General features: G+C 43.2%; 4 protein-coding genes across 4 annotated transcripts; 3 read left to right on the forward strand and 1 right to left on the reverse strand.

Moving 5' to 3' along the window:
• Nucleotides 1-973: 973 nt before the first annotated feature.
• PHALS_00843 (uncharacterized protein) lies at nucleotides 974-3,402 on the forward strand (the record flags this gene model as incomplete). Its single annotated transcript, XM_024730587.1, has 3 exons — nucleotides 974-1,816; nucleotides 1,886-3,210; nucleotides 3,288-3,402. The coding sequence occupies 3 exons, from the start codon at nucleotides 974-976 to the stop codon at nucleotides 3,400-3,402; spliced, it is 2,283 nt and encodes a 760-aa protein (XP_024580849.1).
• Nucleotides 3,403-6,707: 3,305 nt separating this feature from the next.
• On the forward strand, nucleotides 6,708-6,988 carry PHALS_00844 (uncharacterized protein; the record flags this gene model as incomplete). The annotated part of the gene is made up of 2 exons (XM_024730588.1): nucleotides 6,708-6,800; nucleotides 6,887-6,988. The coding sequence occupies 2 exons, from the start codon at nucleotides 6,708-6,710 to the stop codon at nucleotides 6,986-6,988; spliced, it is 195 nt and encodes a 64-aa protein (XP_024580850.1).
• A 4,700-nt stretch (nucleotides 6,989-11,688) lies between these two features.
• On the forward strand, nucleotides 11,689-13,420 carry PHALS_00845 (nicotinate phosphoribosyltransferase; the record flags this gene model as incomplete). Its single annotated transcript, XM_024730589.1, has 4 exons — nucleotides 11,689-11,717; nucleotides 11,770-12,451; nucleotides 12,519-12,602; nucleotides 12,665-13,420. 4 exons carry the CDS (start codon nucleotides 11,689-11,691, stop codon nucleotides 13,418-13,420), a joined length of 1,551 nt encoding a protein of 516 aa, XP_024580851.1.
• Nucleotides 13,421-13,506: 86 nt separating this feature from the next.
• PHALS_00846 (Transmembrane protein 18) lies at nucleotides 13,507-14,000 on the reverse strand (the record flags this gene model as incomplete). The annotated part of the gene is made up of 2 exons (XM_024730590.1): nucleotides 13,507-13,596; nucleotides 13,656-14,000. The coding sequence occupies 2 exons, from the start codon at nucleotides 13,998-14,000 to the stop codon at nucleotides 13,507-13,509; spliced, it is 435 nt and encodes a 144-aa protein (XP_024580852.1).
• Between the last annotated feature and the right edge of the window lie 1,389 nt (nucleotides 14,001-15,389).

Below are 15,389 nucleotides of genomic sequence, written 5' to 3' on the forward strand. Positions count from 1 at the left end.
AGGTGTGCTTGGCGCGTCGTCGGAGTCACTTGGGTTCATAACCAGTTGAGAAGATGAAGTGAGCAGTAGAAGGCAAGTTTGGAAGTAAATGTATTTAGGTCCTTAGTTTGCTATTCCAAGCTACCTCTAAGCTTTTCCTATGGCGTCATCGTGGGCGCAATCATGTCGCGTTATTGTGTGCTCAATCATGTCGCGTCATCGTGTGCGCAATAACGTCGTCCTATGGTCCGGAGATTCGATCGCGCAACGTGTGCTGAAAGCCGTTCTTCTAACAGCTATGCACATTTGGACGACGCTTTTGTTTACATGCACAAAGAAAAATGTGCAACAGAGAAGCGTGTTGATCACAGACATTCAACTCTCAATATGGATTAAGAATGAAGCCTCCTTCACCTTGTTTGTGCTTACTTATGTTTAAGCTTGATTAAGCCGGCAGCACGCAATTATAGCTGACTTAAATATTCGTCACCGACCAAGAGCAGGACAAATTACCTAGGCTACGTCTAAACTGTTCATTTCTCAATTCTCCCAATTTTATAAAAAAATCAGCCTAAACCAAATTCTCGAGGTGCTGTTTTAGTCTGACATTTCGGGATGTACGCGTGAGATGATCATTAAAAGACTGTCAATTTTTTTTTCAGCCAATTCGCAGTGAACAACCAGCAAGCTTGTACACGAATAGCTGCGATTTAATTTTAAAAACAAGGGGGTCATTATATTAATGGCGCGTTTGTGGTTCGAGTTATGTGAAAGCGGCGCATGACGATAAATATCTAGGAGTGAAAGGGGAAGTCATGCATAGAACTTGTATGTATAGATTTAGATCCCCAGATCTATCTCATTCTTTCCGTCGGAATACTTCCGAAATTTTTGACGTTCGTAAATCTCCAACAAAATTTAAGTTTGTTGCTAATTAAAGTTTTTCGTGTAATTCCTAAATCAAAAATTCCATTTCTGGATATTCGCAGTAGGCATGGGCAAGGGCAAGAAGAGCAAGGCGACCAAAAAGAGTGCACCAAATAGCGCAAAGAAAGTGACGGTCGGTCAACCGGATGTGCAGGTCATCACTGCCATTGCAAGCCCACAAGACTCATCAATTGCGACAAACACGCCCTTAATGTCGAAGTCGAAGCGTAAACGAATGAAGAAAGCGGCAGCTGTAGAATCGTTAAGTATGAATCCAGCACCATCTATAGTGAAGTCGACTGCAGCTGCAACGACACCCATTAAGACGAAGGTTGCGGTATTGACGCCTTCTCTTGTCGCCAAGCCACATGTGGTTTCGCTGACAAGGGACAAGAAAAAAAGAAAGCTTAATGCATTGATGGGAAGTACTGACGCCCTAGACGCTAGTTCTGCATCAATTGAATCGATAAAAAGACGATTGATAGATGAAGCAAACACTCCTACGACAATTAAGGCCAAAAAAGTGGTTGCTCTGTCGGGTCAGGGAGGTGTGCCGTCAATTAGTAGTATGAATGCAAAGTCTGAGGCATTATCAGCGGGTTCGAAGCAGATGCATTTACAGGCTCGGCATGTTCACATGAAGAAAAGCAAGCAGAGCCAGCATTCACACAAAAAGGAAAGTGAGGCGTTGGAAGCTGGTCAATTGATGGCGCGTAAAACGGTGAAGAAGGTAGCGAAGATAGTTTCATCGCCTGTGGTTGTGCAACCAAAAGCGAAAGAAAAAGACTGTTTGATCGCAACGACGTCGCTTATGATAAGGCAGCAAGATAAAAGTAAGAGTGCTAACAACGCGTCTAAAGTCGCTGCTGAGAACCCAGAACCAGTGATGCATACCCTTTGTGTCGCTCAGGTACGCTTTTTTTATCATGCTCATGGCGAGGGTTGAACATGCTAATAAGAAAGAGATTCTGGTTTATAGGCAGATAGTTCAGTGAAAGAGTCACAATCTCAAAATCTGAAGGCAGAGAAAACAGAAACAAATAAAATTGAAACAATCTTGCCGATAAACGACAAGGTGAAGCTTTGTGAAAAGACAAACCTTGAAGGAGGACCGGACGATTCCACAGTTGCTCATCTAGGGAGTTTTGACACAATGCCACCACTGGCATTGTGTGACACAGGCATGGGTACGATATCATTTTCTGAGGTGTCAAATGAACCTACGAGTGGTCTTCTCAAGCCAAGGCCGGTGTCGATAGCCGTGGACTCTCCACCACAAACGGTATCTGCTAAGGTCGAACCGCGACAATTAGAGAAGGGAAAGACAACATTTGATGCAGCACTTTTATCCAGCTGCGGTTTTAATCAATCGCCATCGGCAAAGCAGCGCTCTTCAAAAGCTGAGATTTTGCAACCATTTGAAGAGTACACAGAGTGTGTTAGTAGTGGTATCGCTATTCAATTTGATACAGAACAACAATGCGCGATATCAGAAAACAATTTTATGGTGGACCCTTCGGCAGACAATGAATGCGTGAACGCTGCGGCTCATGTGGCGAGTGATTTATTGATGACATCAGTTCTTGAAAACGAGTCACATGCAAAGGATACCCAAGTTGCTAGTACTGTAGCAGATGTTACACTTTCCTATATGAAACAGTCTGATCGGACAGCTGAAGATACGGATTTGACAGATTCACGAAATGGAATGAGTCAGGATAACAAGGAAGTCCTTGCAAAGGACAGTCAGACGTGCAAAGAGACGGCAAAGAAGGGTGAACGAGACACAATTTCTGATGTTGCTAAAAACACTGGTGCTCGTCTTTCTCAACAAATGGACACTCTACCGTCGCGTCCGCCAAATGCTTGGGGTGCGTCGTTTGGCCTGGAGCCGCCAATTCAGCGTACCCCCTCTATACTTCAAAGGCTGTCAACGACGCCTCTTAGTTCGTGGTTTCTTTCTAAAGGATGCGCAAATTTTATCAAGCATATTCATTTCTCGGATGACGAGAGCACCGATGATGATAATGAAAGTTTGGTTCGAGTTGACAGAACTTCACCCAAGAGGAGAACCTCGAATGTAAAGAAAAATGCGTTTCTAGAGACGCTGACAAACCACTCAAGTTGGCGCACGTGGTATGGCGACGTGGACGTAAATAGTCCGCTGGATCCCCCGCTACCTCATTTTCCGGTGCATATGGACGAAGCTAAAGTACCTGCTTTTTCAATGCCTATAGTAAATCATCAAGAGACCGATTTAACAAGAAAGAAAAGCAAACTTGCGATGCTAGAGGCTGACATCAGGTGCGTTTAGCCAATTATTTAAAAGATTCGTGACGTCGTTCTAAAGAGGCCGCAATGTGATTGTAATGTTTGTGTAGACTCGAAAAGCTTCGAGGCTCAGCGTTTAGTTTGCAACTACTGATGGCACTTCAAGGCAAAAGTTTGTCGGGGAACTCGCTTGAGGAGGATTACAAGATGCTTTCGCAACGGTAGAAACTCTTAACACGATTGCTTATATTTGTAGTGGAGATAAAATATGAGACGAGCGCTAACTGGAAAATAAATTATAGTTTCAATTGACAATTTTTCTTACATGCCAATCTTTTGCTACTATAATATACTGATAGGGTTAAAAGTTTGACCCAATGGGTTACGTACAATATTATGTAGAGTATGTGTTAAGTACACTGTTGAGCGCGGATAATATCGAGTCCTAGGTGCACGGCGACTGAGTCGAATTAGTTCTGTAGTGATAAAAACGATATATTCTCACATTTGTCGTCGGGTCAATAGAACGTGCTTGATAAGCTAGAGGATAGCGCAACAAAGGCTGAGAACAATTGTCGAACGTCAGGAGGCCTTCATCAGCTATGAAAATGCGCCAGTAAACCGCTCGAGGCGTCTGTGACTTGCAAAGCGACTCCCGCAGCGATAACGCTTTGAATAATCGTCTAGCCTTCTTACGCAAGAACGCAATCGGATATTAGAGTCTGCGATGACCATGAATAAATACATCCATGCTCCAAACGGAACGCTAGCAGCGGTATCGAAGCTAAGAAAAGACACGCAATAATGGATACATAAGTGCTGTTCTCTGCAAAGACAACGTACCTGATTCAAGTTTTGATTTGGGCGATTGTTCGCACTGCCTAATCACACGTACCGTAAGATATCGATAGCAATGCCCACGTCAAGAAAGCAAAAGTTGACAGTTTATGTCAGAGAATGAGGAGTTTACATAGTCAAAAAGGTGGATGACTAAATTTCTTTTGATGACGGTAACAACTTCCATCTTCATGGAAGAGTCCTGTACAGATGCGGCAAGCGCCGAATCTTTCCACATTCACACTGCCGTTTGTAGATTTGATGGGAACTATCTTGGATGCAGAGCACGGCCGTGCCTCAAATTCACGCGCGCCAGGTAGAGGAAGAAGCGACCGCCGAGAAGCACCGTGGTGCTCATAGATGATGCACTATGGCAGTATTGGTCATTTGCGCTCTACGTATTCCCTTCTCTCTCGGCTGGAAGATACAAAGAGTCACCACATTTTCGATTAACATACCACTGTCTGGGAAATGTCACAAGGCGCAAGTCGGTTTACCTCCCAGAGAAGTCCGCTCACAGCCTGTTGTTGCTGGTAGATCCATCGGGGTCCAAACTATATGAAGTAATAAAAATGATAGGATCGTGCAGTTACGTACGACGCTTTTTGCTTGATAGATAATACTTAAGCGATGATATTGAAGATGATGATATGCAGCGGGTCTGTCGTAGCTTAGCGCTTGAGAAAGCATTATTTAGGTCACCGACCTTTCGTTCTATACTTAGAACAAGTACGAGCTAGCGGATTGGAATCCGCTTACTCCTAGAGTGATTATTGTCTTCCCTAGGCTAATTGACTCCGGTTTAGAAATCTAAACTGATTTTATTAATTTTTTTATCCTAATTTTAAAACTTTAGATTTTCCTAAATATCCTAAATACATATAGTAAAATCCAAATACATGCATAACTACTGGCTACTTAAAAACAGAAAATATTCTTGTTTGGATGCAGTCACACCTTACACATATCGTGTGACACAAACACCTGTTACCAGGGCACGTGTAATCCCATTACATGATAAGAGATACGATTATCGTGTTTCTTGATATAATGTCATGTCGAAGAGTACTCGGACCCTCTTCTAATCATTGGAATGCTGACAGCCTGTAACGTCGTTAAATCTGAGGCCTGGGTTCAACATACGATTTTATCCTAGATATGGCTGGAAAGCCATGGGCTGTGTCCCGCTTGGACGGAAAAGCCTCGCATTTTCTCAGAAGATTTTGCGAATCTTAAACCCATCTTCGCTCGAAAGCTGTAGCACCTTTAGTCACTGGCTTAAAGCTGTAGTAGCCTCGGCGCATAACATAGAATTGTAGCAGTAGTATCGCTACATTCTATGATCTAAGCTCGGAAGAAAGGAGTGGCAGCAGCCCTAGGCTCCAAGATGAGATGGAGAAACGCAATTGTGGTATGCGGTACCAATGCTGAGAAAGAATGCGCAACGGCTTTGTCGCGGTCCCCCGAGTATATTTTGAGTAAGGTCTTTGGTTGCAGTTGCAAGATAAATTCCTCGAATTAATCTCCGGTGGATGGGATACGATAGACTGAGTCGTTGATCTCAATGTTTAATACAGTCCCACTTCATTTGTCCTGCCAAAAAAATTATCAAGATCGTCTCAGGAGACGTTTTAAAATGTGTTGTATAGAATTACCTTACAAACCCTAAAGACTACAAATTGTACGAAGCGATTTTGCCGTATGTAGATTATTATTGAGCGAATCGAAATTACAAACATGCAGAATATGGGCTAAAACACTCCACCAAGAAGTCGGAAGATAAGATCCAGGGTGACTCTACAAGTCCCGACTCAACCTCATCGTCTTCACCGAAAATCAAACAGCAAAGTCGTTCGCTGATAAAAAGAATATCCCTAAGCCCTGCCTCTCGTCGGAACGAATTGCATTATCCATTTTTGTTCTGGGAGGCGAAAAGATTCACGACTCTCTGCCTTGCAGCTCATGAAAACGTCCAACAAGGTGACGGATTAATCTTCCGATTTTCTGAGCGCAAGTGTCGCAGAGGCTATTGCAGACTCAATGCCATCGTATTGAAAGAACTAATCCATCAGAGGTTGCTTGCCGAGTGGGGGTGTATCTCTTTAACGAGCACTCAAAAGTCCTTTCTGACCCCTTGGACGCAGCATCTCAGTCGTATCATCGGCGCGTGGCGTAGCATTGATCGAAAATTTTTGTATCTTCATGAGGAATGTGCATTAGGCACTCATTAATAGTGAGACTGCTGAAGGGTATTGCACTCAATTTACGCATGTTTAAGAAGACAAGACAATCTAAATATCTCACAGCTTAAAAAGCCAGCTTCAGGGCTACAAACCTTTTCCCAAAGCGACGTTTAATATTTCACATTGCGTACAAAGTTTGACATAAACTTCGAGCTCATCATTCCGTCAGCAATCAGCCTCGCCCAATCCTTGGACAGCTGTTCCGATACCGACCAAGTCTAAAACCTTTCACGTTTAGTCCTTAATCACTAGCAAGCAGTACGCTGCGCTGGGCGAATCTGCTTCGTTGCAGTAGAGAAAAGGGCGGAGAGAGCACAGATCGGTCGCGGTAACGGTGCCAAGACAGCCTTACCGAAGGAAGACCTTAATGTTTATGTATTTTTGGAGCAAGGTGTTCCTTTTTCATCAACAAATACAGATTACAACCCACCAAATCAATATGCGCTCAGCATGGAAGTGGACGACCTTTCGCTTATCGGGCAGAGCACGACACTCTTTCGGCTGAGCAGTCTCTACATGACGAGCATATCCGAGAATCTCTGCGTGTGGTCGATACTAAGATATGCTAAGTTTCGGATGCGCTCTTTCATCTTTGCATTTGTATGGAATATATTGATGTCATCATGCAGCTTAAAACCGTATTGCAGCTAAACAGATCAGCTGAAGGGGGTCCTGGGACATTGTTATGTATTCAACAAAGCTCTTCAAATAGCTCTAAAGCCTTATACTGAAAAATGGATTCAACAAGCCCACATAACGCCATAATTATGCTCGGATTCTTATAGATATCGAGCGTATAGCCCAAACCTTTTTGGGTACGACTGTTAATGCTACAATGTAGTGAGTGGTCATTTGTTGTTAAGAATTACCGACAGGTAGGATTAACACAGTTAATAATTCCTCATCGTACAACATACATCGTGTAGCACATCTGCACTGGGTTATGCATCTTACTTTTGCATATTCTGGTCCTCGGTCATAGCGTCGAGCACTCTGCAGATGCAGGTCAAACATATGTAGCCGAGCTGATTTCTTCGAAATACATCGTATCTACACCAACTTCGGTGCTGCTTCGCGGTACTCTAAAAAAATAAGGGGCCAGTCGAGCCGTCAATGTACAATGATGTAAAGTCTGTTGAGGCATGCACTGCGTTATCTAGCGCAAGCTTGATATCAGTGGACATTTCGTTCTTGCACCGCGGTCTCTCCGCTCAAATGCTACAAAGTGCATCCCCCACTACGCTATCTTTGCGTACTGCCTGTCCATAAGTAAGAGAAAGACCATCATTTGACAGTCTGATGTGGCGCCCGGATACCTAGCAAATACTTTACGGTAAAAGTGAGGATCTCGATCCGTCACAGTGGGCACCGGCAAGTCATGTTGGCGACAAACTTTAAGATAGACAGCTTGGCTGTATCCACTCCGTTGATGGTGTTGCTGTCAGCAGTGGGATAGAATATTCTGCTCTGACATACCACAAAAACGACAATGTAGATATAAATGGGCATGAATTTTGTCGTGACAAGATCTCCTTTTATGCTAATGGAGTCTTCAAATACTAACGCATTGATCATAGGTACCGACGCATGCGACGAGCGTCTTACGCATTGACACATTTTGCACATGCGCACATACGTGCTGAACAGCTTTCACAATTTTCCAAGCTGTAGCACTCACTAACTATAGGTTTGGGTGTCTTGTTTATGGCCATCCGAAGGGTTATCATATGCCGCAAACACTATATTATATTTAAGACTTTTGTAATGAGTATCAACCACACGTTTGGTCAGTTTTGTAAATGAGCAAGCTTTGGAATGGAAATAATGGTGTATACGCGCCACCAAACACGGTGATTAAGTGACATTCGAGTTCTAAACTCTTGCATCTCTGAAGATTTACTCGTTGCGTCTTAATAATACAATGTACTGACATCACTACCGTGACGTGCGACTCAGACGGGGCATATACACCATCACATTAGACTGACAAGGATTAAACTTTACCTCAAGGCATACTTGGCAAATATTCATTACTTCTTGCCATCTCGATGACAGATGTGGTGATGACGTCGCAATGTGATATGTTTGGATAACAAATGGATTAGAGCCAAACAGGCGGCTCTGAATTTCGCATGATCATATTTCCATTGCAATATCTTATTCATGAACAGGGAGGTCGTTTGTTGCCGCATTGCGCAGGCAAGACTTTAGCGCATCTACGCGCGCAGCCCCTTGACATCTGCTTATAATAAACTTGAGTCAATTGCAGAGAGTGCAGCGTCACAGAAAACATGGAATGTCGACCTGCTTCCGAAAAATTCAGAATTGGGACAGTCATGAGATTTCATTAACATCTCTAACTGCTGCCTCTTCTGCCGCACCCCTGACACAATATTTTATTTTTTTAAGAGATCGTGATTGTCTAAATCATGTTGACATTTTTTGTACTAGACTTGTGCAAATTTTAGCCAGTCAAACAATTTATTGAGTACCTACAGAACAGAGTCAGTAGCCGATCTTGCAGAAGTTACCTGCAGACCATGGTAGTTGCAGCTGCATTCCAAAATACACTTATTGTCGCCAAAGACACTGTTATCTCCATTATATTGGAAGTCTTATACTCAAGTACTGCTCGAATTCGCCTGTTGTACTTGATCACATCACCTCCGTGCTTTGCACAACTTTGGACAAATATATACCAACGAATAGATATTTAAAAGAACCGTATGATCTGTACAGCTGCGTCACAAACGATCGAACGTCACATGCAAGTTATACAGTAATCATTCACTTCCAGCAAATCCTGCTGAGAGCTCTCACCTCAATATGAGGGTTGTTTGCGTCTTATGAGCAATTAATGATGCCAATAAATTAGGCTCAAGACACTGAACAAAGCACATCTGACAGCGCTATTTCTGAAGCACGCCCTCTCCAGTAATCGGCGTTTGCATCGGAAGCCGGCTATATTCTGCTTTGATAAGTATTTACAATTCTCCACTTGCCGTTAGCCTTTCACGCACAGAAATCGGAGTGCTGTGGGATTTATCAACTCTTCCACCAAACCAATTCCTCTTGTACGGATTATAGCTGTTATAGCATCACGTTGCTATTTTGGCAGGAGACATTGACTTATAGGATACTTCATGGTTCCGGGAACCGAGTCAATCTCGTGACGCACTTCTCGATCAGGGAGAAACCGGATATTGGGTCCCTTATAACTACTTTGTGTGGTACAACTTCGACAAAGGATAAAGACGAATCGTCGGATATGCGAGGACATCCTTCCCGCTCCTCGCACTCAACAAACTGCGAATGATAGAATCACCCAAAGCGTATGATGGACTTAAATTTATTTCGGTACCAACCATACCGTTTTGTAACTTCGTCGCTTGCAGACTATTGCAAATAATCTTTAAGAATTTCTCTAGCTCAATGAGGGTTGTGATGATAATTTTTTTTAAAGCTTACCCGTTCGCTCCAATCACGAGAAAACTATACAGAAATCTGTTTAGCTTCACTGATCCGCACGGTGGGCATTCCCGCAGTAGGATAGACGCAGTAGTTCCCTCACATCTAGTTTAGGGTGTACCAATTCTAAGAAGCTTCTAGACACCCTTTAAATTACGACTTATACAGGCCAGTCTTCATCGCTTGAAGTGCATGAGGCTACTTTTCTTACTCGTCTCTACCGACATGAACACATAAGACACCAGCTAACAACTTCACTGATCGTCACAGTCGTTCCCTGCTGTCTCAGTAAAAATACCGCAATATGCGGTCGTATTTCCTCGGTCTCATCCTGAGATGGCGGATCACTACCACTTCTTGTTTCCGAGCTCAGCTCCAAACACTTAAAATTGATTTTTAGACAATTTCGGATGGTCAGCACCGACGCCACTGTAGCTTTGTGCCTGGCCCAATCGAGTCTACTTTCATGCAGAGGTAATATCTGTTTTGCCGAGGATCCACTAGGACAGAGGTGCGTAGCACTTGACTTCTTGACTTCCAGTCGATCCATAGATCGTGGTGTTCAAGCCACACCATACCTTGGATTTGGATCGAGGTCTGGGGCATGACAACGTTCCTCGTTGTCAAAATCGTCAGTCTTTCTGTAAAAGTTTCAGGAAGGCTCAGCAAAAGGTACATCACTTTCACTAATGTCCTCATCGGAAGACGCATAGATAATAGATCAGAGTTTAACGTTCTTAATGCTTCTGCGTGCTATCGTTTTTTGGCAGGCTCGTATGAGATTGCACTGCGCTTCTGAGTTAACCAGGACTTTTCAAGGCTAAGCACAGCATGGAATGCTGATGTTTATCATTAACAATTTCCCCCACTTTTTGGGCTAAGTCGTATTGATCGCGACCTTCGCGAACACTTGGTTCTTATGATGTTGGCCGCACTTTCCCACCTAGGTCCTCGACATTTCCTCCCGAAAGGTTTATCAGACGACCCTGCACGGGAGCCAGACCCTTCGTACCTCCACGAAGAGAAAAGGAGGTAGACAGGACGCAGATGTTTAATGTTGACATTTGCAAGTTTCACGGTGCTGATCATCAGCTAGGCTTTTGATCTAGTCCTCATCAGCATGACTGATGTCCATAAGTTCCTACCCCGATATCCAGCCGATTTCGCGACACGGAAAGTGGACTCCGTATTGCACGCGACACCCATTGCTGCCGCAAAAGAGATTGTGAATGCTGATGGTCGAATTTTTACAATTGCACGACAGCGTACTGTAAATTTTGTGCATTCGTACAAAAATCAGAAGGGAACGAAATACGCACACAATAGTTCAATACGCATCTGCTACAATATTTAAATTAAAGAGTGAAATTTCAACTGATTTGAAACCTCTAGCAAGTCATACTCGAATTATCCGAATAACTTACTTTCATATCTTTAATTTTGCACAAAGTCAACTAAGCATGTATAGGAAACATGTTATGAGCTCGAGAGATTAAAAAAAAGAGGAGAAATCTTCTGCACGTTAAAACAGGTAAGATGGATGATATAAGCAACGTATTCCGACCAGACTGATAATTAAGCAGTACAGTGTCTCGACTAAAACTTTTAAAAAGTACTTGTCGCTTGACACCTCTTCTACAAAGGATATTGCACAATCCTACGTGATGGATGGACATATTTTAAAGCCATCATGTGCGATGGTATATGATATGCACTACCCTCTTGATCCTGCTTGTTTTGATCATATCGCTTTTATCAGGATATTTAATCTGTTGAAAATTTCCCTTGACTCATGCTCTAAATCGATGTTACAAATTCCTAAGCTCACAACAATCATGCTATAAATCGAAGTTTCTGTATTCAGCGGTAATTCTTCATTTGACAATTTGGCTCCCCTACGGCACGACTCCTCAGCATGGCGAAAGTCAGCGACTTCAAGCCTACCAATTCCTTAGTGGGGCCTATGCTTACTGATTTGTATCAGATCACCATGTACGTCGTATCTTCTTTCGATTTCTACATCAATTATTGACATTCTCTACAGGGTTTATGCATACTGGAAAGTGGGACGTCACAACGACCACGCCGTATTTGACCTTTTCTTCCGTAAGAATCCATTTCACGGTGAATACACAGTATTTGCAGGCTTGGAAGAAGCGCTTGCCATGGTCAACACTTTTAAATTTACGGCGGGTGATATCGCATATCTACGTGAAGTACTACCTCACGCCGAAGACGATTTCTTTGCGTGGCTCTCAAGTATTGATTGCTCAAGTATCCAGGTATACGCAGTTAAAGAAGGATCGATCGTCTTTCCACGCATTCCGCTCGTGCGTATCGAAGGCAATCTAGCCATTGGTCAATTGTTGGAGACGCCACTTCTGAATTTGCTCAACTATGCGAGTCTCATCACAACGAATGCTACACGTTTTAAAAGAGCAGCGGGAGCCGATAAAAGATTGCTAGAATTCGGTCTACGTCGAGCACAAGGACCAGATGGCGGATTAAGTGCTTCGAGATACGCGTACATGGCTGGCTTTGCTGGTACCAGTAACGTACTTGCCGGAAAGCTGCATAAAATTCCTGTCATGGGTACACATGCGCATGCGTTTGTGCAAGCCCACACAACACTGGATGATCTAAAAGTTACGATGCTTGATGGCATCAACTTTCTTGACGTGGTATTAAAGTATCGTAATGAACTTGGCCACACACAGACAAACGATGTAAGTGTCAAATAGTTCTGAGAGTTGGAGTGCAAATTAATGCTTTTATGGTATTTATTTACTATAGGGTGAACTTGCAGCTTTTATCGCGTATGCTATCGCCTTTCCCGACGCTTTCTTAGCGCTGGTTGATACCTATGACACGCTTTCGGTTTGTTATTCACACACGCAAAACCCATATTTTTACTAACGCTTATATTTTGCGATCTATAGTCAGGTGCGCCTAATTTTATTTGCGTCGCTCTAGCATTGCATGAATTGGGTCACCGTCCTGTCGGTATTCGTCTCGATAGTGGTGATTTATCCTACCTCTCAAAATGCTGCCGTGCTGCCTTTTTGGACATAAGTGAGAACTACCACATCGACTACTTTAAAGAGTTGAATATCACGGCTAGTAATGATATCAATGAGGCAGTTCTTAACTCGTTAAATGAACAGCGTCATGAGATCAATTCGTACGGCATTGGGACACACCTCGTAACATGCCAGGCCCAACCTGCGCTGGGGATGGTTTACAAACTTGTAGAGATCAATGGAGAGCCACGAATCAAGCTCTCCCAAGACGTGAGCAAGGTTACAATTCCGGGTCGAAAGGAGGCTTTTCGTCTAATCGGAGCAAATAAGAAGCCATTGTTAGATTTAATGACGGGGTGCAATGAAAAGGCCCCTGTAGTTGGCAAAAAGATGCTGTGCCGGAATCCATTTGATGAACTACGTCGTGCATATGTCACGCCATCTCAAGTCATTTCATTACACGATTTGTATTGGGATGGTTGTAATGGTCTTGTTGGTGAGTTACCGACTCTAGAGGAGCGACGTCAATATGTAGCCGAACAATTTGAGCTGATTCGTGAGGACGTTGTGCGGTCACTCAATCCAACACCATACAAAGTGGCAGTATCGAACGATTTGTACGAGTTTATTCACGAGCTATGGATGCGAGAGTACCCCGTGCAAGAGCTAAATTAAGTATTTTAAGGCCAGATGTTGCTGTTTAGCAGTAGCCTAGTCTTGAATGTTGTCGTAAATGGCATATTTTGATAGCATCTCTTTCGTCACTTACTCTTCTTGGCCATAAGTTGCTGTCGGTACTCGGCTTTTTTCACTATCACTATCATGTCCACCATATTTTTCATGCTCAATATCTGAAGGAAGAAATTTGGCGTAAGACAAATGTGCAGCCATTTCTATAATCGCGACTTACCAGTTGGAAAAAACCTGAAGCTAAGAGCGGTCCCGCATAAAAGATACCCATAAAGACACCCTGCTCATCAAAATAAGGCTGAGTGGCAAATATGCGCCAGTTTTCTCTCGCCCATTTGTTTATCGTCTCGGTGCCTGTCGCCATCAGGATGATAAGCACGAACAGCGCAAATTGAATGCTTAGCTTTTTTCGCGTGAGCCAAAGTGTAGCCATCAGTACCACATGAAATGTAAGCAGGGAAATGATAAGTGGCTCCGTCCAATTTACGGCCTCATACCATTTTATCATCAAATGGCTGTATTTGGAGCGCAGATCACGCTCCATTTGCACTGCTACATGCTCCATGTGACTGCAAAATGTGTACTTAACACATTCTACATAATTCGGAGGAGAAAAAAACTTTAGCTGTAAACGAGATATTTTTTGTACTCCTGACATTATTTTGAGCACTGTGAGGGTATAATTTATCATAATAAAAGCTATGTAATAGGTGGAGGGAGTCCTGCTACCCTGAGTGTTAATGATTTTTCTTTATATCATATTCACGTCTGATCCAGCTGCTACAACAGCAGTACTATTGTTTGATCTTCGTGGGTTGCTAGAATAGAAAGTTGTGCATGTCCTCTGTTTGTTGATTCTTGCAGGATCTGGAGGGTCGAGCACGTAACGAACGCCCAATTGCTCGTTTATGGAAGCGTATTAAGATATCAGATGCTGTAAGTGACGCCGCTGTTGATGTTCGCTGCCCGAAAGGCAAATCACAAGGCCGATGCCATCACTTTTATCGTCCTGCTATTTATAATGGCGATGATTGAGGCAGTTTCTTATCAAGAAGATTAGGACGATACCATTGATAGCGAATGATGTCAGGGATGACTACGGGTGTCTTGCGAGGCGACATGTGATATCGACCACCTTCGGGGATAAAGTGGCGTTGCCTTGAAATATGATTAATAGTGTCACCTATGTACTAACGTACACATGATTGAACCAATTTTTGACGTGAAACGTATCGACAAAAGCACTTCTACGGAATTGATTGTCAACAAGAAACTTACTAAATTATGGAAGAGAAGAAAAGCCGCCGCACCTCTATCGCCACAGAAAACACTTCATCTTGATGGCGATGTCTTGCGCCGCTGTGGCCAAACTTTAACCTCTCCAATTCACTTTTTATTTGGGGAGGTCTGCAGAAATTGAAATCTCTGCAGACGCAGAAGTCGTTGGACGCAATATAGGGCTCGCCATCGTCTTGCCGAATATTTTACCATTCACGCAGTGGCATGAATACATTACATGATTAAATGGTCCTGTTGCGATATGGCCTCTTTTTAGGCTAAAGCAAGCAAGTAATCTGATGTCGATCCCAAAACTGTTGTCGGTGCTAGAAAGAGTGGCATACTCCTTCATTATACTTTTTCAGATCTGCCTAAACGTTCTGCAACGGAGATGTTGGCTCGTGCTCATGCGATGCGTCCGACTCGGGAGTACTCTCTCGACTTGCGATCCTGTTGTAGCTTATGTTAGCTACTGGGGTGTTGTGCAGTAGTTTAGCATGTAGGTCTTTTTAGAGCCTGGAGATTGGAATAAATGTGGTTAATGGACATGTGTAGTATCAATCCATTGACATTAGTATGTTCAAAGACGATTTTAGTCGAACTAGACAGAAGCTGTTGCTTCTGCTTCGATTTGCGAAAAGACAATTGATTCTAAGGATGCCAAATCAGCTCGATA

Source organism: Plasmopara halstedii (assembly GCF_900000015.1).
Source record: "Plasmopara halstedii genome assembly, contig: Scaffold_1211, whole genome shotgun sequence".
In the NCBI taxonomy this organism is placed as follows: domain Eukaryota; phylum Oomycota; class Peronosporomycetes; order Peronosporales; family Peronosporaceae; genus Plasmopara; species Plasmopara halstedii.